Source organism: Chrysemys picta, chromosome 7 (genome assembly GCF_011386835.1).
Source record: "Chrysemys picta bellii isolate R12L10 chromosome 7, ASM1138683v2, whole genome shotgun sequence".
NCBI lineage: Eukaryota > Metazoa > Chordata > Testudines > Emydidae > Chrysemys > Chrysemys picta.
Window position 1 is genome coordinate 128,617,079 of NC_088797.1, and position 23,395 is coordinate 128,640,473.

At 52.0% G+C, this 23,395-nt stretch overlaps 1 protein-coding gene across 2 annotated transcripts in view; it reads left to right on the top strand.

Moving 5' to 3' along the window:
* The window catches only part of HPSE2 (heparanase 2 (inactive)), a 261,248-nt gene that overhangs the window by 207,612 nt on the left and 30,241 nt on the right, over window positions 1–23,395 (top strand). For both annotated transcript variants that reach the window (XM_065553611.1, XM_065553610.1), the window contains 3 exons: window positions 2,907–3,000; window positions 17,886–17,992; window positions 19,331–19,445. In XM_065553611.1, the coding sequence (XP_065409683.1) occupies window positions 2,907–3,000; window positions 17,886–17,992; window positions 19,331–19,445 (316 nt within the window). The remainder of the gene's footprint in view (window positions 1–2,906; window positions 3,001–17,885; window positions 17,993–19,330; window positions 19,446–23,395) is intronic.

The window sequence follows — 23,395 nt, forward strand, 5'->3', positions numbered from 1 at the left end:
CAGCCTTTTCCTAGACATTCCATTTGCTAATATGACCAAGACCTCTTCTTCCAATGTTTGAAAGGCAGATATAGGGCTGCCCCTCCATATTGATATATACCCATTGTCACTTTGTGGTGACTCCTCCCTTTGATCTAGCTGCCGTGTTCCTAAATAGAAATCGTTGTTCTGGGGGCGAGATCTTTAATGACTTGTGAATACTCTGCCTTTGTGTGGCTGCTCTTGGCTTTTCTGAGGCTGGATTGACGTGACTCTTGTATCCAGCACACTTGATTTCATTGCGTCTTGTGTGTAGAACCAGAAGTAATCCAAGCCTGGCAGACATTTCTCCTGCTGTAAAGACGTTACAATTGCTAAAGTCACACATTGATTTTTAAAGTGCCTTGCCTAAGTTTGAACCATGTAAAATAGTGATGGAAAAGACCCATTATTCAGTCCATCGTGGTGCCAAAGCAGGAGAGTTCCTGACAGTTCTTTCTCAGAGGGCTTGGCCTAATTTAGTTTTAAATCTATATGTCCAGTTTCGGGTTCCTGTAGCATCCATTGCTGGCGTAGCTAAGAACTTTCCATGACATTAGATTTGCAAGCTGTCCCTAGTGAATGGTATGGAGTCTTCTGTCGTTACCCTCCCCTGGTTAAATGAAGACAGTTCCACAGGCTCTCACGGAGGCTTTCCTGATATTGAAGCTCAATGTTTCTTTTTGTTACTTTCATCTCATTACTCCTAGTAATGTTCCCTTTTATTCTGCTAAATAAATCTTCTTCCTCGATGGTATTTAACCCTTCATAGATTGGCGTCAAGTCCCCTGACTTACCACTTAGCCAAGCTAGACACATTCGGCATTTTCCAGCTTCCCTCAGGAAGCAGTTCCTCCAGTCCGCTGAGCCTTTCTGTTGCTTTTCTTGGGACTCCAGCCAGTCAGTGTCTTTCCGATGATGTGGTGCCCAGAACTAACGGCAGAGCCACGCCACCTGCCCTCCCCGTGTCAGGATGCCCGTTCCCTCCTCACTCCAGGATGTCCTCTGGGCTCTTGCAGCCAAAATCACATTGCTCTCTCTTGCTGCTGTGTCATGTTACGGATTCATGAGTAACATGCTTTCCTTCACTTCTAGGCCGTTCTATGATCCCTGCTTCCCAGCCATCTCCCTCCCACTGAACACCTGCCTGTCACATTCCCTTCCCCAGCGGGGTGAGCTGTAGTTTCCAAGCTGGTTTCACTCTATTTCCTGCCCCGGCTCTAATCTCAGGTAACGTTGTTCTTTTTGTCACTGATGTGCATAGAACCTCCCCACCCATCATCACTTGTGAATACATTAGTGGGCCATTCCCGCTCTGTCCAGATCAGTAACGAAGGGGTCAAGTGACATCGATCCCTGCAGCACTTCTCCCAAACTGCCATCCTTGTCCGTTAACATAACCCTTTGTTTGATCTTTCAGCTAGTTTTCAACCCATGGGACAGTGCTTTCATCCAAGCCCGTCTAAATGAGCTTTTCAATTCAGTTCTTGAGAGCGTCCGTCCCTTACTAAATATCGGCCATCCCCAGGGACCACTGTGTTTGTAACTCGCTTGTAGAAAGCATAGTCCCATTGGTGCCAGCTGTTCGTGGTCTGTTCACGGAATGGTCAGGGATTTAAGAACATTATCCCAAGTGCTGTACGAAACACCGCTAAGGACAGCCTCTGCCCCTAGCAGCTTGCAGTCTAAAGACACAGATAAGACAAGACATACTGCAAGGTCCCTCTTTCGTACGTCTCTTGCTTACGAGCCGCTGGAGTGGAGCAGGTGTTGGAGTGGCATAGGTTACGGTTTGATTTGTGGGCAGCGCAGAGAAACGTGTCTCTAGAAGGGCCCTGACAGAGGAGAGAGACTTTTGGCTATAGGGCATTTACAATTACAAGTCGGCTGGTAGGCTGACCACCAGGCCCCAGTTAGTCCCAATTTTTTCTTGTCACTCTGTGTGGTAGCAGGCATCCATCTTGCATGGTGTGAAATTGACCCCTGTGCTGAAGGATTGTGCAGCACAAGTCTGCTGGGGCTTGGCTGGGATGTCCGTGGTGCATAGACCTCGTGTGGGCTCCTTCGTGGGGACGATTTGTCACACAGTACTTCAGTGTGCTCTCCTCTCCCCACTGCTTTAAGCACTCACCAGAACCTGGTGCCTCGGGCCTCAGAAAACAAAACTTGCCCGTTTGTCCCTGGGCATCATGGGCAGTGGACTGGCAGCAGGTGCCCCCTCTGGATTCGGGACGTGTATTGTATGCGAGAGCTCGGAGGTGGAAGGTAGAGAAGGATGGAAATAGTCTCTGTGAGCATTGGGTGCAGCTGCTGTTCTGGGGGAGTCCGAGGACAGAGCACTGATCTCACAAAGAGAAGCCAGGAGTCACGCAGACTTACACAGCAGTCTGACGTGTTCAGATTTAGAATTTCCACCCCTCTGCTGCGGGGTGCTGCCCCCTGTTCAGTGGGATATCTCAGAGCACTTCACAGACAGTAATCAGTAACACCTTACAACATCCCTGTGCGGTCCGGCTGCCAGCTCCTGGTCTTCCGACTTCCCTGCGAAGTATCTACCTGCCCATTGCCCTGTTATCTACCCGTAGTGATCGGAAGAGTAGTGAGCAAGCTCCCAGCTCCTCCTGCTGCAGGGGAGCGTTTGGCACTTCAGGTGCAGTTCGCTCCATGCCTTGAACAAACTGATACGTCCAGACATGATCAGGAGCACGTGGAGGAGAGGGGTCAGTGCTCGGGGAGGGGGAATGAGGCAGGGACTGTCCCAGTCCATGAGCAGCCTGAGCAAAGGAGCTGTCTGGGCAGATGCCCAGAAGACAAGGTGAGGGACAGAGTTACTCCCAGCTCCTTGCTGTAGTTCCTGTCTGATTCTTGCCTTCTTATTCTCATTCCAGTTACTACATTGATGGCCGAGTGGCCAAAGTGACGGACTTCCTGAAAACACGCCTGTTAGACACGCTCTCTGACCAGATCAGGAAAATCCAGAAAGTGCGTGAGTGCCAAGGGGCTGCGCGGGGTGAGAGGGCGACCCAGCTCTAGCGTCAGTGGCTCAGCGCACTGGAGTTGGCACAGGCTTCTGGTCGGGGCCTGCACGCGTGGTCCAAATTGTGCACGTTTGGGCTCAGGAATAGTGTTCAGCAGTGGAACTGGCTGGGGGAGACGGGGACTTGGTCTTGGCTGTTCCTGGGTCCGGCATGTTTTCAGTTGTCAATCACCTGACTCTCGACGGGGAGGTCAGGCAGCCCCTGTGCAGGTAAACGGGGCTGCGAGCCAAGCCAGGTGGTGGTCATGGGGGCTGGCAGCTACCAGACTCTGACTGGGTAAGCTGGCCAAGGAGCCGTGCCACTGAAGTCCCAGCTAACAAATGGGAACCAGCCAGGGCTGATCGGGTGGTGGCAGCTGACTAGCCCCCAGGTGTGACATGCTGACTGTGGCCTGTGGAAAGGAGGTAACTTCGAGGAGCAGACAGTGACTGGACTGGGCTCAAGGGTACCTGGAAATGCAGGGGGAGGATTCTTGGGGCCCATGCAATGTTGGGGTAGTGAGTGGGGGCTGCAGCAGGCGAAGGAGCGGGTGGCAAAGCCAAACTTATTTAAATCGGCCACTCTCGCGACTTGCCTCCCGAATGCCTGAAAGAAGCAGCATTGAAACACTGAGATACTGTGTTTAACAGACCACTACGCGTGAGCGCGGGATAGTCCCGCTATTGTGGGGAGCGTTCCTGGCTTAGCGAAAGGAGCTGAGTCCTCGCTTCCACGCCCTTTACCCAGGGGCCTGCCTGCCCACAAGGGCTCCCCTTCCACCCTGGGGTCCACGTCCCTGACCCACTGATCCCTGCATTACGTTCAAACCACATACGATTTATTAAACAGCAACTGTAAGAAAAATATGGAAAAATGGAAAAGGCTAAAGGAAAACAAGACCCCATCCTGTGGGCACGGGGACGGCACAATCAGCATCTCTGGGCCGTAAGGAAAGCCCCCAGTCTGCTCCTCACACGTCGCAGGCCCCCTGTCCAGGCCCTGGCCACGCTGTGGTGACACCGCGGGTCGGACTCTGCTCTGGGGGTGGCCACACGCCCTCAGGCTCTACGTGACAGGACAGGACCCTTCTCCCATCATTAGCCCCCCTGTCGGGGTCACAACCCCCCCTGAATCCAGCCTGCTAGATCTTTTCTCTGGCAATGTCTCCCTGCGCTGGGCCCTCTGCCCAGGGCCCCTCTCTCTCCCCAGCTACTCGCTATGCTCAACTGCAGGAGCAGGTGCGGCACAGCCGGTGTCTGCTCCGCGGCTCCAGCCGGCGTCTGCTCCGCGGCACGGCCGGCATCTGGTCCCCGGCTCCGGCCGGCGTCTGCTCCGCGGCACGGCCGGCGTCTGGTCCCCGGCTCCAGCCGGCGTCTGGTCCCCGGCTCCAGCCAGGGTCTGCTCCGCGGCTCAGCCGGCGTCTGCTCCGCGGCTCCAGCTGGTGTCTGCTCCGTGGCACGGCCGGTGTCTGCTCCGCGGCTCGGCCGGTGTCTGCTCCCCGGCTCCAGCCGGTGTCTGCTCCGCGGCACGGCCGCATCTGCTCCCCGGCTCCAGCCGGTGTCTGCTCCGCGGCACGGCCGCGTCTGCTCCGCGGCACGGCCGGTGTCTGTTCCCCGGCTCGGCCGGTGTCTGCTCCGCGGCTCGGCCGGTGTCTGGTCCCCGGCTCGGCCGGTGTCTGTTCCGCGGCTCCGGCCGGTGCTGGTCCGCGGCTCGGCCGGTGTCTGGTCCCCGGCTCGGCCGGCGTCTGCTCCGCGGCTTGGCCGGCGTCTGCTCCGTGGCTCCGGCCCCACAGCTCCAGGCTCCAGCCCTGGCTCCCCGTCGGGGTGGCTGGTCTGCGCTGCCCCAGCTCCCGCTCCTGTGGCTCAGAGCTGCTGCTCTGCCTCCAGCCCGGCTCTGCCTTCTGGGCTGCTGCTCTCCCCTTAGCTCTGCCCTACTGCGGCTCAGGCAGCCCCAGCTCACACCGAGGATGGGCCCCCAGGCTCCTGGCTCCCCCATTGGCCTGCCTGCCCTGTCAATTATGCTGACCTGGAATGTTGGCCTCTCTCCATTCGCCGTGGGAACTGTCAGTCTCAGGATCCTGATTTATTTTCAGGTCTTCCCCTTTCTTTTGGTATTGTGAGAGGCCAACCAAAAAACCCCCCTGAGTTTCAGTGAGGGACCAACAGCCCCATATACATGGGGGGGGCAAGGGGAGCCCAGAGCAGGGCCGCCCATCTCCAGAGCTCCTAACCACACCGAGCAAAGAGCAGGGCCTTGGTCTCGACACACCTGGCAGCACCTGGGAAGTGGAGGCCGGGAGGCTTCCGAAAACAGATCAGGCCAGACAAAAAACTGAGCTCTCCCTTTGATCCAAGTGCATGTTTGTGACCAAGGGAAAACAGGGGGGTCGCAGTTCCACGGGGCCAGGCTAGTGCTGTGATTTGGTAGCAAGGGTGTGATTAACGCACTTCCAGCAGTTACCGCAAGCATGATTCTAGCACAAGTGTCCCTGGTCATTCTGAACAGCGATTTGTTTTCTCCCTGGCAGTCATGTGGTGACTGACTATGCTATAAACCCCGGCTATCCTCTACCTGCTGTGTCCGAATCTACAGCACTGATTGGCTAGCCTGAGTCTCAGGAAATATTCCTGTCCATGCTAGGCGGGCAGACAGGGCTACAGCGTGCTAGCAATGGCTGTGCGGGAAACGTGTGTTGAGCAAGGGAGCTAGCCGGCTTTCAGCTGTAGTGCGGACAGGGCTTTAGCGCTGCATGCTCAGTTGCGAGCCCCACGATAAAAACAGGACATCTTCAAATGGGAGACTCTCAAGAAGGGGCTATGCACTTGATAAAGGGACTGGAGGACGTGTTGTCTCTGTTGTGTCTGGGTTTTTATACCACTCGTCACTGCTCTGCCTGACTATCGCCGTTCTTGTCTGGAGAGTCTGTAGCGGGGCCACAGGAAAGGGACTTGAGGGGCTATGCAGCGAAGTGGGAGGGACAGTCGCTGACCATGTCAAGAAATAACCCTGGCGTGCTCCTGCCCCTGGAGGGGTTGGTGGTGAGAGCCCGTGCAAGGGCACAAGGAGCGCAGCAGGCACCGTATGGATCACCAGGACGCTGGGCTGGGCGCAGGCAGGGAGGGTGAATGGCTGTGCCGGCTATGGGTGCAGGGAGGGGCTCATTCCCTCTTCGCTAGGGAAGGCTGCAGGGGGCCGTCAGAGGGAACAAATGGCCACATGGAGTGAGAACGTCAAGGGAGGCATTTTCAGAGGTGGGAAATGGGATCCAAACCTGAAGAACCGGGGTATCACCGGAGAGCTTGGGCAGTGTCGCATGCCATTACAGCTGCCCCCGCATTGCTCCTCTTGCAGCGTGAGCAGCCACTGGGAGTAGGCGCAGGGCCCTGGGAACGCCGGCAGGGACAGGGGCTCGCAGGGACCTGACTCTCGGGAAGCCTGGAGGAGCTGCTGGGGCGGGGGGAAGAGTCCTGTGGGAATTCCAGCGCAGCTGAGAGCACGCGGAGCTGGGCGCTAATGGGCTGCAGCTTCACTGGGAGTGAGTGCATCCTGCCGGCTGATTAGCACAGCTGGGCTCAGACACTCTCCTGTTTTATTGCTTCCTCTCTGCTCAGGAAGGTGGCGGGCTTAGATAATTATAGGCAGAATGCCAGCACCTCTGGGCCTTCCGTCAGGGACGCTGACTCTCACAGGCTGCGAGAGAAGCACCTCAGCGCTGGCGTCCTTAACCTTTTCCTGGGATCCCAGTCCAGCCACATGCTGCATCCGCCCACAAATGCTCCTGGTTCCTTGGAGTTTGCAAACATCTAGTGACCACAGTGCTCGGGGTCCTGCCTGGAGGAGCTGGGAAATCTGGAGAGAAGGCTCTGTGCCGGGCATGGGAGGGGAGCTCCTGGCTGTCTGACATGTCCATCACACCTCGCATCTCTTAGGGGTTTGTACGGATACTCCCAGGAGCGCCTTAGCCCAGGGCTGGCGGGACTTCTCCAACTCTATCCTTGAGGGCAGCGTAGTGGGGTAGAGAGCGAGCCGGCCCCTGGAAGGGGTCCCCCCGCCGACTCTAAACGCTTCCCATCCACTCCAACCAAGCAGCTTTTGTGCGGCCGCTGCATTGACTCTTCTCTGGACCCCGGGCGCCCCGGCTTTCCTTTCCTGGCTCCCTGCTCTGCCTTCGGCTCAGGGCTGAGACAGAAGCTCCATTTCTGGGGGCTCTTGTGCTCCAGCACCTGCCACAAGGCTCTGGTACCCTGGGATTTGGGACCTAAGCACCTGGGGGGGTTTCGTAAACTATGTGCAGCCTCCATTCCTGTCACCTCGGTGCCATCCCAGTCTTGGAACTCCAGTAACGGCATGTTCGCGGCTGGCTGGTGCCTGGGCTGGTGCGCTCCGGTGCCACAGATCTATTCTGCACCCTGCTAGCGGAGCTGTTAGCGTCTCTTGCCTTCGGGCTCAGCGTTCCCGGGCTGCGAGCATCTCCCTCGACACACAGGGACCTTCCTCTCTGGGCAGAGTCTGGCGTCTCGGGGGGAAGAAAGGCTGCTCAGAGGCTTCAAGCCCTGCCAGCATGGCACCTCCTCTCAGCTCAGATACGAGCAGGGTGAGGCCGGGCGTCCCTGGCGCTGCAGAGGGGACGTGCCCCACAGGCCTGCTGGTGATGCAGCACAGAGCCAAACTGTGTCCCCCACCTTGTAAACCAGCCGCCCCCGAGTCCTGGCCAGGTGGGGGCGGGCAGTATGCCAGCAGCAGAAGGGGGGAAGCTAAAGAGAGCGTCAAGGCCTGAGGAAATGCTGCTCTCTCGCTGTTTGATCTGTGACGGCAGGAAGCTCTGTCCGTGGGGGCTTTGCCTGTGTGACTCAGCCAGCCTTTTTGTCTCCTTTGGGCCCAGCTGAGCGGAACTTCTCCTGTTGTGGCACATGATTTGTGCTGTACCCGGGGGGGGGGGGGGGCAGAGTTACGCTGAAAAGCAGGCGGAGTGAGATGCTCTGAGGGGCCTGGAGGAGGGTGGTGTAGCTTGGTGAGCTGAGACAGGAGGTTGCTCAGGCATGGGGTAGAGCCTATGGAAGGAGACATGGGGAGCAGGGCTGGGCGGTGATGGAGGAAGGGGTCCAGTTACCTGGATTCATAGATTCATAGATTCTAGGACTGGAAGGGACCTCGAGAGGTCATCGAGTCCAGTCCCCTGCCTGCATGGCAGGACCAACTACTGTCTAGACCATTCCTGATAGACATTTATCTAACCTACTCTTAAATATCTCCAGAGATGGAGATTCCACAACCTCCCTCGGCAATTTATTCCAGTGTTTAACCACCCTGACAGTTAGGAACTTTTTCCTAATGTCCAACCTAAACCTCCCTTGCTGCAGTTTAAACCCATTGCTTCTGGTTCTATCCTTAGAGGCTAAGGTGAACAAGTTTTCTCCCTCCTCCTTATGACACCCTTTTAAATACCTGAAAACTGCTATCATGTCCCCTCTCAGTCTTCTCTTTTCCAAACTAAACAAACCCAATTCTTTCAGCCTTCCTTCATAGGTCATGTTCTCAAGACCTTTAATCATTCTTGTTGCTCTTCTCTGGACCCGCTCCAATTTCTCCACATCTTTTTTAAAATGCGGCGCCCAGAACTGGACACAATACTCCAGCTGAGACCTAACCAGAGCAGAGTAGAGCGGAAGAATGACTTCTCGTGTCTTGCTCACAACACACCTGTTAATACATCCCAGAATCATGTTTGCTTTTTTTGCAACAGCATCACACTGTTGACTCATATTTAGCTTGTGGTCCACTATAACCCCTAGATCCCTTTCTGCCGTACTCCTTCCTAGACAGTCTCTTCCCATTCTGTATGTGTGAAACTGATTTTTCCTTCCTAAGTGGAGCACTTTGCATTTGTCTTTGTTAAACTTCATTCTGTTTACCTCAGACCATTTCTCCAATTTGTCCAGATCATTTTGAATTATGACCCTGTCCTCCAAAGCAGTTGCAATCCCTCCCAGTTTGGTATCATCCGCTAACTTAATAGGCGTACTTTCTATGCCAATATCTAAGTCGTTGATGAAGATATTGAACAGCACCGGTCCCAAAACAGACCCCTGCGGTACCCCACTCGTCATACCTTTCCAGCAGGATTGGGAACCATTAATAACAACTCTCTGAGTACGGTTATCCAGCCAGTTATGCACCCACCTTATAGTAGCCCCATCTAAATTGTATTTGCCTAGTTTATCAATAAGAATATCATGTGAGACCGTATCAAATGCCTTACTAAAGTCTAGGTATACCACATCCACCGCATCACCCCTATCCACAAGGCTCGTTATCCTATCAAAGAAAGCTATCAGATTGGTTTGACATGATTTGTTCTTCACAAATCCATGCTGGCTGTTCCCTATCACCTTACCACCTTCCAAGTGTTTGCAGATGATTTCCTTAATTACTTGCTCCATTATCTTCCCTGGCACAGAAGTTAAACTAACTGGTCTGTAGTTTCCTGGGTTGTTTTTATTTCCCTTTTTATAGATGGGCACTATATTTGCCCTTTTCCAGTCTTCTGGAATCTCTCCCGTCTCCCATGACTTTCCAAAGATAATAGCTAGAGATTCAGATACCTCCTCTATTAGCTCCTTGAGTATTCTAGGATGCATTTCATCAGGCCCTGGTGACTTGCAGGCATCTAACTTTTCTAAGTGATTTTTAACTTGTTCTTTTTTTATTTTATCTGCTAAACCTACCCCCTTCCCATTAGCATTCACTATGTTAGGCATTCCTTCAGACTTCTCGGTGAAGACCGAAACAAAGAAGTCATTAAGCATCTCTGCCATTTCCAAGTTTCCTGTTACTGTTTCTCCCTCTTCACTAAGCAGTGGGCCTACCCTGTCTTTGGTCTTCCTCTTGCTTCTAATGTATTGATAAAAAGTCTTCTTGTTTCCTTTTATTCCCGTAGCTAGTTTGAGCTCATTTTGTGCCTTTGCCTTTCTAATCTTGCCCCTGCATTCCTGTGTTGTTTGCCTATATTCATCCTTTGTAATCTGTCCTAGTTTCCATTTTTTATATGACTCCTTTTTATTTTTTAGATCGTGCAAGATCTCGTGGTTAAGCCAAGGTGGTCTTTTGCCACATTTTCTATCTTTCCTAACCAGCGGAATAGCTTGCTTTTGGGCCCTTAATAGTGTCCCTTTGAAAAACCACCAACTCTCCTCAGTTGTTTTTCCCCTGGAAGGTGAGAGCAAGGACAAAAAGAGACGCGGAGGCGGTGCAGGGACCCAGAAGGGCAGCGGGGGGGGGGGGGGAGGGTGACGTGGTTGGAGCAGCAGCAGGATGTGTGAGAGACGGCAAAGCCCTGCAGGGAGAACATGGGAAATTTCTGGGGGAGGGGAGCTATGAAAAGCATGTATGACTCAGTTTCCCCATTCACTTTTGTACTGCTACCAAAGGGGTTAATTTCTTTCCAGAGACGGGGGGTTAAATGATGAATTGACCAGGTGTGGATCATGCCAGGTTGGTATGAATGGACGAACAATACTGTGAGCATGTGAATGACGTTACCATGGAGACAGCCAGCCCAGAGGACCTGTTGGATGTGGATAGACAATTACCTGTGTGACCACAGCCCGTCCCCTACCTGAACCCGTGTGTACACATGAAAACAGCGGGACGTAAGACCAAGGACCAAGCCCAAGGCATTAGGAAGGGGGACAGGAATCCAGCTCTCCGGCGCTCCCAGCAGAGTAAGGCCAGGGAGGTTAGCTGCAAGCAGGCCACCTGCCTGCCCGTCCAGCGCACCATCGGGCTGCCTAACTGAGCAAAGAGAAACTGGCCATTTCCACTCACTGTCCCTAACTACTGAATTCCAGCTGACCCATAAACACGGTCATGCTTGGAAAAGTCTGCCCTGGGTCGCTGCAAATGCCTGCTGGCTGGCTGGTTCCCAGGAGGGGCAGGCTCCAAGCCTGCTGAAAGAGCCCTGGTGAGACCAGAGGTGCTGGGGCCAGGAACCCAGATGTGGAGTGATGGAGCAGGGTACGTCTATACAGCATTCTGGGGCCTCCCAGCCTCCCCCTGAAGCCTGGCTGGACAGACCTGGGCTAACGGGGCTCTACCTAGAGCTCTAGAGCTAGCCGTGTGGCCAGCGCGCTGAAGGTGCCGCTAGGGCTCTGGCGTCCGCGCCCTCCCTAGGCTTCGGAGCCCAAGCTCCCGCCTGAGCTGGCATGTCAAGGCACTGTCTACACAGCTGTTTCTAGAGCACTAGTCTGTCACCCCAGGTGGGGATGCTCGCTCCCGCAGGCTCCAAAACGCTGTGTAGACGTATCTGCGGAGCCCAGGGCCTAATGCAGCGGTTCCCAAAGCGGTTCGCAGCGCATGGGGTCACAGTGATTCCTAGTGTGCAGAGGGTGTCATTTTGCACCGCACAGCATGACCTCAATGTATGGAGCATGCAAGGTCATCTCCATGAGGCGTGAGGCCGTGCTATGCAGAGGAAGCTATTTTGTTCTTCAAAATGACGTCCTCCATGTTCAAATGGGGCAGCGCTGTCACCAAGTCTGCAAGCCTCTGGCCTAGCATTAAAAGCGGGAGGCTCTCGGAGAGGCACAGCGTAACCTGCAGATACGTGACTCCCTGCTGGGGCTCGGCTAGTCTCGAGAACAGCTGCCTAGGGCCCAATCCTGCATTGGTGTAAATCAATGGCTGCAATGGAATGAGAACAATGCACAATCCGGAGTCTGCCAGCCAGGGACAGTAACACCCCAGCAATTCCCAGAAAACATGGGAGAGCAGGTTTGACACTGACGGAGTTGGCGGATGTGATTGCAGAGCCAGTGGCCATTATGTTTGAAAACTCATGGTGATCGGGGGAGGTCCCAGATGACTGGAAAAAGGCTAATGTAGTGCCCATCTTTAAAAAAGGGAAGGAGGAGGATCCGGGGAACTACAGGCCAGTCAGCCTCACCTCAGTCTCTGGAAAAATCATGGAGCAAGTCCTCAAGGAATCCATTTTGAAGCACTTGGAGGAGAGGAAGGTGATCAGGAACAGTCAGCATGGATTCACCAAGGGCAAGTCACGCCTGACCAACCTGATTGCCTTCAATGATGAGATAACGGGCTCTGTGGATATGGGGAAAGTGGTGGATGTGATATATCTTGAATTTAGCAAAGCTTTTGATATGTATCAGGGGGTAGCCATATTAGTCTGTATCCACAAAAACAACAAGGAGTCCAGTGGCACGTTAAAGACTAACAGATATATTGCGGCCAGTTTTGGGTCTGGGATGTCTCCCAGGAGCATAGCATAAGTTTGAAATACAGACAGTACAGAGCCAATATTCACAACTTCAACTACAAAATTGATACACACATATAGACAGCATAATCATAACCACCCACCATAACCTTGTCTTAGAAACCTCATTTGACCCTCTTTATACACGATTTAGTGCCACTACAGGACCATGGTTGCAACAATGATCTATATGGTCCCAGATTATATCAATAACGTCACAGTTGGATATTAGGAAAAACTTTTTCACTAGGAGGATGGTGAAGCACTGGAATGGGTTCCCTAGGGAGGTGGTGGAATCTCCTTTCTTAGAAAGCAACAGAGGGTCCTGTGGCACCTTTGAGACTAACAGAAGTACTGGGAGCATAAGCTTTCGTGGGTAAGAACCTCACTTCTTCAGATGCAAGTAATGGAAATCTCCAGAGGCAGGTATATATCAGTGTGGAGATAACGAGGTTAGTTCAATCAGGGAGGGTGAGGTGCTCTGCTAGCAGTTGAGGTGTGAACACATGCTAGCAGAGCACCTCACCCTCCCTGATTGAACTAACCTCGTTATCTCCACACTGATATATACCTGCCTCTGGAGATTTCCATTACTTGCATCTGAAGAAGTGAGGTTCTTACCCACGAAAGCTTATGCTCCCAATTCTTCTGTTAGTCTCAAAGGTGCCACAGGACCCTCTGTTGCTTTTTACAGATTCAGACTAACACGGCTACCCCTCTGATCCTTCCTTAGAGGTTTTTAAGGCCTGGCTTGACAAAGCCCTGGCTGGAATGATTTAGTTGGGGATTGGTCCTGCTTTGAGCAGGGGGTTGGACTAGATACCTCCTGAGGTCCCTTCCAACCCTGATAGTCTATGATTCTATCTCAGCTTGCAGAGGTCCTGCCAGAGCAATCCGAGCCCCCTGCTCTGGAGATCCGTGCCTGTGCTGCATAAAGGAAGGACAGAGCAGCACGCAGCAAAGGACTTGCTGTCAGCACAGAGGCACTCCGCCCTCTTGTGCCGAGATTGGCTTCAGCAGCACCGACCCTTCCACCAGCAGCACTAGCTCAGAGCTACCCCAGCACGACTGCAAGCAGCCTCCAATGCCCCCTGCTTGCCTCTGTCCACCTCAGTACCGCAGTGCATCAAGCCTGCCTCAAAAGGCTCAGTACAGAGACACTTACCACCAAAACAAGCAACTTCGAAGACTTCAGCTTCCTCTTCAGCATTGGCAGGGCTGGTACCACCCGAGGCATCCTTTATGTCACAGGAGGAAATCAGGATTACTCTTGAGCCACAGTCACCTATTGTACAAGCCTCTCCTGCCTCAGTTTCCCCATGATTTTCAGTGCCACAGTGGACAAAAATACCAGTCATGAAAATTGCCTTAAGCTCTCCTGCTCCTAGCACAGTGGAGCCTACCGCTCCTCATCAAGTTATTTCACCTCGCAGAGCAGCTCCTTCAATTCAGTGCTGTTCTTTGGCTTCTGCAGCAGATAAGGCTAGTAGGCAGCTCTCTCCTATCCCAGCTAAGAGATGTACACACCACAGAAACCACCCTTCTCGCGTTTCTCCAGTTAGGAGCCGCTCACATGATATTCAGTTACCGCCATAGATATGAGCACCCTGGAATTCTACGCTTTATGCCCATGGATACCAGTCCTGGCCTTTCTGGCCTCCTTGGCATAGTTTGGGTAACAATTTCCGGCTAACTCTGCTTTGAGGGGCAGTTTCCCTACAACAGGCTGTCTGCAGTCAGCCTGTTCTCCACAGAAATCATTGGCACACACCCACAATGGACCTTCTACTGCAGAACACGTTGTCTCTTCCGATGAGGCCATAGTGTCTTCTGTTCCTTCCACAGCAAACAACTTTCAGGCTTTTCAAGAATTTCTAAAGAGGATGGCAGAGACGTTCGAAATTCCTCTGGAGCTTGTGCAGGAAAAGTCATATGAACGGTTTGACATCCTCCAACCTTCTACTCAAAATAAGGTGCCTCTGCCTTTTAAAGAAGGTATCCTTGAACCAGCTAAGGAGTTATGGGCAACATCACCTTTATGTGGGCAACATCTGAATGAGCAGATTGAAAATATCAAGTTCCTCCTTAGAGGTCTGAGTATTTTTATACTCACCCGGCTCCATCTTCATTCGTAATCACAACGCTTAATAAAACATCCAAGCAGCTTTCAAGAGCTACTCCAAAAGAGAAGGAACCGAAAAAGGGGATCTTTACGGGTAAAAGGATTTATTCCTCGGCCTCCCTTCAAATGAGAATTGCCAATTATCAAGCAATGTTGGCCAAATGTAATAACATACAATGGGACACAGTGGCAGGCTTTCAAGATAAACTTCCTTCTGATTTAAGGAAGTTTCCGTCTTTCTGCTCCGAAGGCATGTTAATTGCTAAACTACTTTGCCAGCAGCACTAGACTCAGTGAATACAGGGGCTGGTCAGTGGTGCTGGGTAGAGAGATTTTTAGCTTTCTGCATCAGTCCAACTCCAGTACCCAGACAGCCAAGTCAAACATGGTGAGGATTATTTAAAATCTTATTCACCATAAATAAAGTTCTACCAATCCCCAAATATCGGACACGTTATCCACCAGGTCAATGAATGTATCAGACTGTGCCCAAATACCCGCTTACAGCCAGTTCTTATTAACTAATCTAAGATTTATTGAAAAGCAAGAGTGGTTATGGGTAAAAGATCATTACACATACAGATATGAATAAAGTTCTTAGGTCAGTTTCATAGTCGAGATGGTGAGGTGCTGAGTTGCAAAAAGTTCTTTCAGAATCATTTCCCTCGGCTAGAATCCGATAGACAGTCCATGTGCAGAGTCTGTATAAATTCTGCCATGAGAAGTAGCAGAGTGATCCAGACCGGTGCTGGAGACCTCAGTCTTGTGATTCAAGCTTAAGCAGATCTGAGATGACAGGATCGGGCTCTAGAGATCTTTTGTCGATTTCTGGCAGGCTACTGTAGCCTCTTGAGACAGAGAACATAGCAGGTGAAGAATGGGTAATAGACATGGTGACTTTGAAGTCAATTCCTATTTCCTTCGTACACACAGGTCGTTAGTTGCATTGATTAGCAGAAGGCGATGGACCATTCCAGCAGTTCAGAGACAGTTTACTACAAACTTCCCAGAGAACTAGAGACAGTGACATTGTTACACCACATGTTTCATTCAATTGCTAATACTCCTTTTGATCTCTAAATCACTAGAATACAGTAGCAGACAGGAACTGAAATTTAGCATCTACAAGCTAATCTGGTCACATTGTTAACATCTAACAAGATATTTATAGGTAAACACAGACAAATACAATTAGTATTTACCTCTAATTCGCTCACGATACGGAACTCGCGTCCATTTCACGTGGCTTTGCTGACTGTTTGCCACTTCAGTACTTCCCTAATCTGTTCTTGAAGGTGGGGCCCGTAGCCTGCTGGCTGTTCAACCCTCGCTGGCTCAGTGTCACACTTGCCTTGCAGTAATTGTGGCTTTTGAGATGGGGATCCCAGGCCCCACGCTCCAGCCCCACAGCTGGGAGTCTGACCCTTCAGCCCTGGGTGGCGAAGGAACTGGCTGGTAGTTGGGGTCGCCCCGCCTGCCAGGCTCTCAGAGGGGTGAGGGGAACATGAGAGCCTGAGGGATGCTGCTGAGTGAGAAATTTCCAAACTCCTGTGCAGGGGCAGGAGCAGCATCAGTGGGATCCACGTGCCCAGCCCAACCCGAAGGACCACGCTTGCCGTCAGCTGTATACGGCATTCTTTCAGGGGCAGGGCTCTCTGCTGGGGGAGATTTAGCAGAGTCCCCCAGAGGCAGGGAAATCCCCTCAATCGTCTCTCCAATTGGGGGTGGAGATCCCTGAGTGCTCCCTCTGCACATCATAGATCTGGCCTCACAGGACTGGAAACCGCACGTGCTTTGCCTGACTGTTCCTGCACCTATCGCCCCCCTGCTCCTTTTTGAGGGGGGTGAATCATCCACTGTCTGATGCCTGTGTCACTGGGCCGTCGTGGGTCACAACTGAGAATACCAATTCAGGACAAACTGCTGAGAAATAGGGCAGACGCCACACCCCAGAACTGGTGGTTATTCTCCCATGAGATATACCAAACCAGCAACAAAAGTAAACTTCTGTTTCACCACACTGGCTAACAAGAAGTCAGAACAGCAGTTTCCTTAGGCATTCCAGTCCTTGTATCACCACCAAAAACACTCGACTTAGAGATGAGTGGTTCTTTAAAACCAATTTCATCAAATAAAAGGTTCTTCTGATCCCAAAGGACCAGCCACACACCTAGGTCAATATACAACTCAGATCTTACCCAATAATCACGCTGTTGCCAGTCCTTGAGTATCTAAAATCTAAAGGTTTATTTATAAGAAAGAAAGAGAGAAAGAAAGGAAGGAAGGAAGGAAGGAAGGTGAGAGTTAAAATTGGTGGAATCAATTCCATACAGTAATTGCAAAGTTCTTGGTTCAGGCTTGTAGCCGTGATGGAATAAACTGATGGCTTAAGTCAAGTCTCTGGTTGCTTCTAAATCATTGGAAGGTTCTCGGTCCCTTGGTTACAAGTATCAGGGGGTAGCCGTGTTAGTCTGTATCCACAAAAACAACAAGGAGTCCGGTGGCACCTTAAAGACTAACAGAAAGCTTGTGCCCAAATAAATCTGTTAGTCTTTAAGGTGCCACCAGGTCCCTTGGTTAGATGCTCCCATTAGTATAAGTCCAGAGGTTTGAGCAGGAAAGAGGCAAAATGAAGGTGTTTCCAGCACCTTTTATAGCTTCTGCCATGTGGCGGGAATCCCATTGTTTCAAACCAAGCCCTCAGCACAGCTAGTGGAAAATTACAGGTAAAAGGTGGAGTTTGGAGTCACATGGGCAAGTCACATGTTCATGCCTGATTTCTCTTAGTCCCAGTAAAAGTCATTACCTATACCCCAGACAGCAGGTTCTTCACAGGGAAGTAGCCCACGAAAGCTTATGCTCTAATAAATTTGTTAGTCTCTATGGTGCCACAAGTACTCCTGTTCATTTAGGGTAAGTCGATGTCTTCCATTGTGAGTTAAATGTTCCTTGATGAGCCACTTAATTTGAATAGTCCCTCTAAGATGTGCTGGCTAAACACCTTGTTGGTGTTTCCCAGAAGCAAACACATTAGAATTCCAGGTATAGAGCCAATACTCATAACTTCAGATACATGCATGCAAATAGCATAATCCTATTCAGCGAATCATAACCTTTCCATAGACACCTTACTTGACAACTTTTGTACAAGATTTGTGGCAGTTATATACCAGTGGTAGCGACAATGCTCTACATGGTCCTAGTTCAATCAGCTAACGTCACAGCCTGGGCACATTTCCACCCTCTGCCGTGTCAGGCAGGTTGATAATACAGCTGCCCTCTGGCATCCCCAAGGGCTCGGCAAGGCGCTGTGCTCCCCTTCCCGGCTCTGCTGTACAATCTCCTGCTTTGGCCGGTTGTTCTCAGGCTCGTGCCAGTGCCCAGGCAGTGTGATGACTTGCGCCCTGCGGCAGAGGGACGGGATGACGGTCTCCTGCTCTTTTTGTTTTGTGAACAGGTGGTAAATACCTATGCACCTGGGAAGAAGATCTGGCTTGAAGGTATCGGAGCCACCTCAGCTGGAGGCACGAACAATCTCTCGGATTCATACGCTGCTGGATTCCTGTGAGTTATGGGGAGGGGCATGGGAACCACACACACTCCTACAGTGCAGCGTGTGCTGGCAGCTGTCTGCAGCTGGGAGCAGGTTCACCGCTCTGCTGTAAGTGCACCTCTCGTGCACCTCACCGCTCTGCTGTAAGTGCACCTCTCGTGCACCTCACCGCTCTGCTGTAAGTGCACCTCTCCACTGCTCGTTACCGCAGGCGAGGAGCTCTGGGCTAACAGCAGTGCAAATGAGATACGAACTGTCCCCCCTCCTGCCATGGGAGGTGCTAACCAATGGAGACGGGAAAGGGGAACAGCCCCCCAGGCGCATGCCATGCACAGGAATCAAAGCGTGGGACTATTCAGAACAGTCCGATTCCCGGGGCCTCTCAGAGCTGGGAGTGAACAAAACCGGATGGTTCTAGCCCTAAATCTGTAGTGAGAGGGAAGTAAAGCTGTTCCACCGCTTACCTTCTGACATGCTTGTCTAGCCACAGAGAGACCCGCACCCCCATCCCCCGGCCTGTTGCTGGTTCCCCGGCTCTTTGCCCTTTTCTTTCAGGCTGCACTCACGTCTCCATTCGTTCACGGGGGTGCAATCTCAGCTCAAGGAAGAGCCTCTCAAGGAGCTCTGTAGGCTCAGGTTTGGGATGCAGTTTCTTTGCACCTTAGAAGCCCAAGGCGCTCATGTTCCCAGGGTTTGCTGGCTGGCATGACGGAGCAGCCTGTGTCTCTTGCTGCGTAGCTCCAGTTCCTAGGGTTAGAGCTGACTGTAATCATTAGAGGTTTAGTAAAGATTATCTTTTCTTCTGGAGAGAGTGGTAAGGTATGTCTGTAGGTCTGTGATGCTTGGGAGGAGGAGGCATATGCCAGGACTGCATGGTGTGTGTGGGGACGTGATGGTTAGGGTTGTGCGCGTGGGTTGTAATGATGTGGCTGTGTGTGAGGATGCAATGTGTGTGTAGGGGTGATAGTGGGAGTGTCTATGGGCTCTGGTGATGGAGTTGTGGACAAGCAGAACTGATGTGTGCAGGGGTATGGTGGTGTGGGATGCAGTGAGATGCTTGGGGGTGAGATGGGGTGGCAGGATGGGGTGTGGTGTACAGGGAGGGGAGAGGTGCTAAGTATGCAGCTGGTAAAAAATTTCTGAGATCCTTCAGTTCATCTATTTGGAACAATAAAGTGCTAGACATGGCTTCTGTCGTAACGATCCCTTCTCCTGGAGCTAGTGCCCCGTGCAAACTACTGGAGAGTGGCCCTTGGGGCAGAAACATGCCTTTGAGGGTTTCTCGGCCAGCCACTCAGCAAGCGTGCTCCCCCGGCCACCTATAGATACAGCTCTCTTCCTCTTTCCAGGTGGCTGAACACCTTGGGCATGTTGGCCAACCAGGGCATTGAGGTGGTGATGCGACACTCGTTCTTTGACCATGGACATAATCACCTTGTGGACCAGAACTTTAACCCTTTGCCGGTAGGTGTGTGAGGAGGCTTCTGCTCCATCTGTCTGTCACTGATACACACTCACACACACTCACTCTTGCACGCACACACACACGCAGTCTCTTTGATTCACCTTCTCGGCCCTTTGAAGTGGGGTGGATTTTCTCTTCCCTTTCCTGTTCCCAGTTAGTAAATCAGAGAGAGAAGTTCTTGTCGTCTGTGCTCTTGACCGGTTTCACAGACACTTGGCTTCACCACAAAAACAATCCTGTGTGCAGTCGAGAATCCACTTCTCCTTGTGGCCTGTTTGAACTCCACTTGAAAATGAATTTTTCCAGATCGGTTTCTTTCAGTGCTAATAGGAGACATTAGTTAATGTCAGACACAACATGTTGAAAGCAGATGGGGCAGCTCTACCTCTGGAGCTAAAATTGTATCCGAACTAAGAGCTCAGTGGAACCCAGGCGGCCGAACTTGAAAGAGAGGCTAATCCTGCAGGCTAATCGGGGGTGCCACAGGCAGGCAGGGGAGCACATGCAGCGCAGCACCTGGAGGGGCAGAGTGAGGGGACAGCCCAAAGGAGGTACCTGGGGTCAGAAGGAAGGAAAAGGGCTGTAGAAACACAGGCTCAGTGTGAAGAGTGACCAGATCTCCAGAGAGCGCCGGACCCAGGGAGCTGGGGTTGGAATCAGTGCCCGGTGTTAGAGTTCTAGAAATGAAGGTAAAAGATGTTCACAGAGCAGAGCAGTTCCCATCGATTCAGTGCAAAACCTCTCGTTTGTAGCTCTTCAGAAAGACCCGGGCAGCTGTGGTTCCAAGTGCACAGAGCTCTCATAAAGAAACCGTCTGTACGAGTGTTTTAAAGGGGCAGGCTTCCTTTTCATCTTTCCTCAGTCTAATAAATTCTGCACCTTGTAAGTGGAGAACTTGGCACCGCAGAGGGGTGTTCTGTATCTCCACGGAAAGGAATTTACAAGGCTGGTCCAGGGTACCAAGCTGACAGCCAGGCCCTTGGAATGTGGAGTGGAGATCTGGGAATCATAAGGGCAGCCGCTTCAGAGAGCTCGGCATTTGATAACAAAATCCTGCCAGTAAAAAGCAGTGGGTTTTACACTGTGCTGAGATCTCGGGGAGAGTCAGCGAGGGGTCAGAGCCTCCGCGAAGTGGGTTTTACAGTCTTCTCCCAGCTAATCAGCTGTTGAATCGTGCATCTCTGTTCTCGCATCATCAGGGGAAGACATGGGAGGTCTATGGTTTAGATTATTTCTCCCAAATTCATTCTGTGAGTAGTAGCAGAGAGTGACGCGCTAAAGCACGGGGGAATGCACTCCCATGTTGTCCATGCGTCCTCAGCTCCCCATTGAACTTCACAATGGGCTTCAGGAGGCCCCACCAACATGCCCTAATGTGACCCAGGCTGATCCCTCTTTCCTGGCCAGAGAGGAGTGAGTCTCCCTAGTCATTCTTCCTTGAATTTTGTTTGAACTAAAACTGGCTCCTGGGGCATTTGATGGGTTTCCTCCAAAGACCCAATTTCCCTGACCAAGCCTCAGCACCTCCATCCCCAGGTGACTCCAGGGCCTTTCCAGACTCCTGCTGAGAAGTTTCTTCTACAGCCCAGAGCTTGACTTACTCTAAGGTCTAGGTAGCAGTGTGTACATGGCCACTAGCCAGCCAGCTCAGCTGGAGAGGGAGTAACTGCCTTGAGGAGCCCTCGGCAGAGGTTAAGATGGTGTGAGGTTATGAGCTCCAAGGGCAGGAGCTACAGGAATAAGCCCTTGGCTGTTAAAGGCAGCACAGGACTTTAACGTGGATTTTATTGCCATTTTAAAGATAATTCTTGTCATAAAGTAAGTGAGCTGCCATCCCCCCTGGAGTAGTTGCTTATTCCCTCTCCCACATGCTTCAGAATTAATTCATTTCCCATGCTCCTATATCACCTTCCTGGATAGATTCTAACGTGTGCTTTGTAAAATCATTTCTTTTCACCCCTGTGGTTTAAAAGAGCCCAGGGCCAGTGAAAAGTGTTAGAGTTTAAAAGCTGCAGACATGAAAAAACCCAGCAAGCCCAGACTTCGACACGGTTGTAGGTGTAGCGGCTGCTATTTTCCCGTGGGAGCTATCCCAAGATGAAAGCAGTTGAATGTACCTGTGCCGGGTGGCTGTGATGTGAAATAGAATCCCCTCGTTAGCTGCAATGACAAAGACTTTTCCACATGTAGCCTTTGTGTGCGTCAGCTGGCTGCTGAGAGAAGTGTAACATCAACTGCAGGATCAGTCGCTGTGAATGGACTTGGCTGCTCATCAGCTGGCAGAGAACTTGGGCTGGGCTCTCCGGAGTAGCGCTTTTCTTCTTTTCTTTCCAGGCCACTGCCGAGCCGGGCTTGTCAGATAAGAGTGCTGGTGCGTCAGGCTTTGCAGCCCCTCGGATGCTGGACTGAACTGATCCTTTTACAACAGGGCTCCCTTGCCCCTCTTCTGTGCTGTTCTCAGGAGCTGGGCTTCCCTTTGAAATCCAGGGATGAGATAGTGATGGGAACTGTCTGACCATTCACCTGTCATTCTCCAGAGTATCAAATACAGAATCATCTGCGCTGGGCAGGCGAAATATTCGTAGTGCAATTGACACAAGGGAACGGATCAGGACGCTCAGAAGCGAATGTTCTCACACACAGGTCAGCCACACTGCGCATTCTGCCTGTCACATCATGTAACATTTATTAGCATAAACAGGCATTTCAAACATGGCACAGGAAACCTCTCTGGGGGCTCTGAGCACCTCTGGCCTGCTTGGCATAGCTGTGGGAATCTTAACTTCTGACTTTCCTGACCGGTTTGCTTGTATTTCAACTCTCCTCCATGCTGCTGTGTTACTGTAATGTTCTCAGAAAAGACAAATGAAAAGGGCGTGTACAGCTCCCCTTCTGCCCGATGAGTTTTGCCAGCATGGGCCTGTGCAGTTAAATCAGCAAGGAAAATCTCTCCTGTGGGTATGGGCCTGGTAAAGAAACCCACTCCTTCCCTGGCCAGGCTGGCTGCGGTGGATCAGTGAAGTGTGTGTGGGAAATGCTCCTGCACTGTCAGCATCTCTCCAACGTGGAGAGGTCCCGGTGTTTGCTCAGGACTAGCTGCTCACCCAGCACAAAGTTCTAAACTCAGGCTGCGTCTCAGGGAAGGGCAGAAAGAAATCAGAGGAATGATTGGAAGTGGAAGGTGCATTATTTTCCACTCACCAGACTCCAGTGGCTGGACAGAGCCATCTGCTTTTTCAGAAAATCACCTTGGGGTGCAGCCAGGCCTGAGAATCTCCCAGCCCGAGGGGTTTCCTGAGAAAGTGAGAAGCCACCAAGAGCAGAGATTTGACCTGATCACCCACCTGGATTACAGCAGCGTGACCTGCAGCCCTCCAGTGTTCTTGGACAGCAACTGTTCTGCCCTGGGGGTGCTGCTTCCCCGTCTTGCCGGGGAAGGTCGTCTGATGCTGGGCTGTCCTGCAGATGAGACCGTCATGTTTCAGGTTCTTCTGACACTTCAGAACGTGCTTCAATGTACACCTGTGAGTAGTCCCAGAAGTTAAGTCGCTCTGAAATGCTTTGCTGGCTGGGGGCTCCAGGGCTCCGTTTCTGGGAGTGGCTTGTGGTGGTGAAGCAGTGGTGCTAGGTGTGCAGCATTAGACGCCCGGCGGTTGGTTCTGCAGAGACCACACAGGAGTCTCGAAGTGCCTCTGATACTGACGTGGGAAAGCAGCTTTTGGCCACTGTCAAGGGTCAGCCCTGCCCCCTGGAGAAACCAGTGGGATGAGGGTGACTTTGTCCTCCACCACCACCGCACAGCACGTCCAGCCTGGAGGGCCATGCTGAGCGTTCTGTGCTGTTCTGTAGCGGGGATGTCGGTGGCTGTTGTCCTTTGCTAAGGAAATCGGTTTGTCTCGCACACCTCGCAAAGGACACGTCCTTTGCCGTATGCACGTGATTGGGCTCC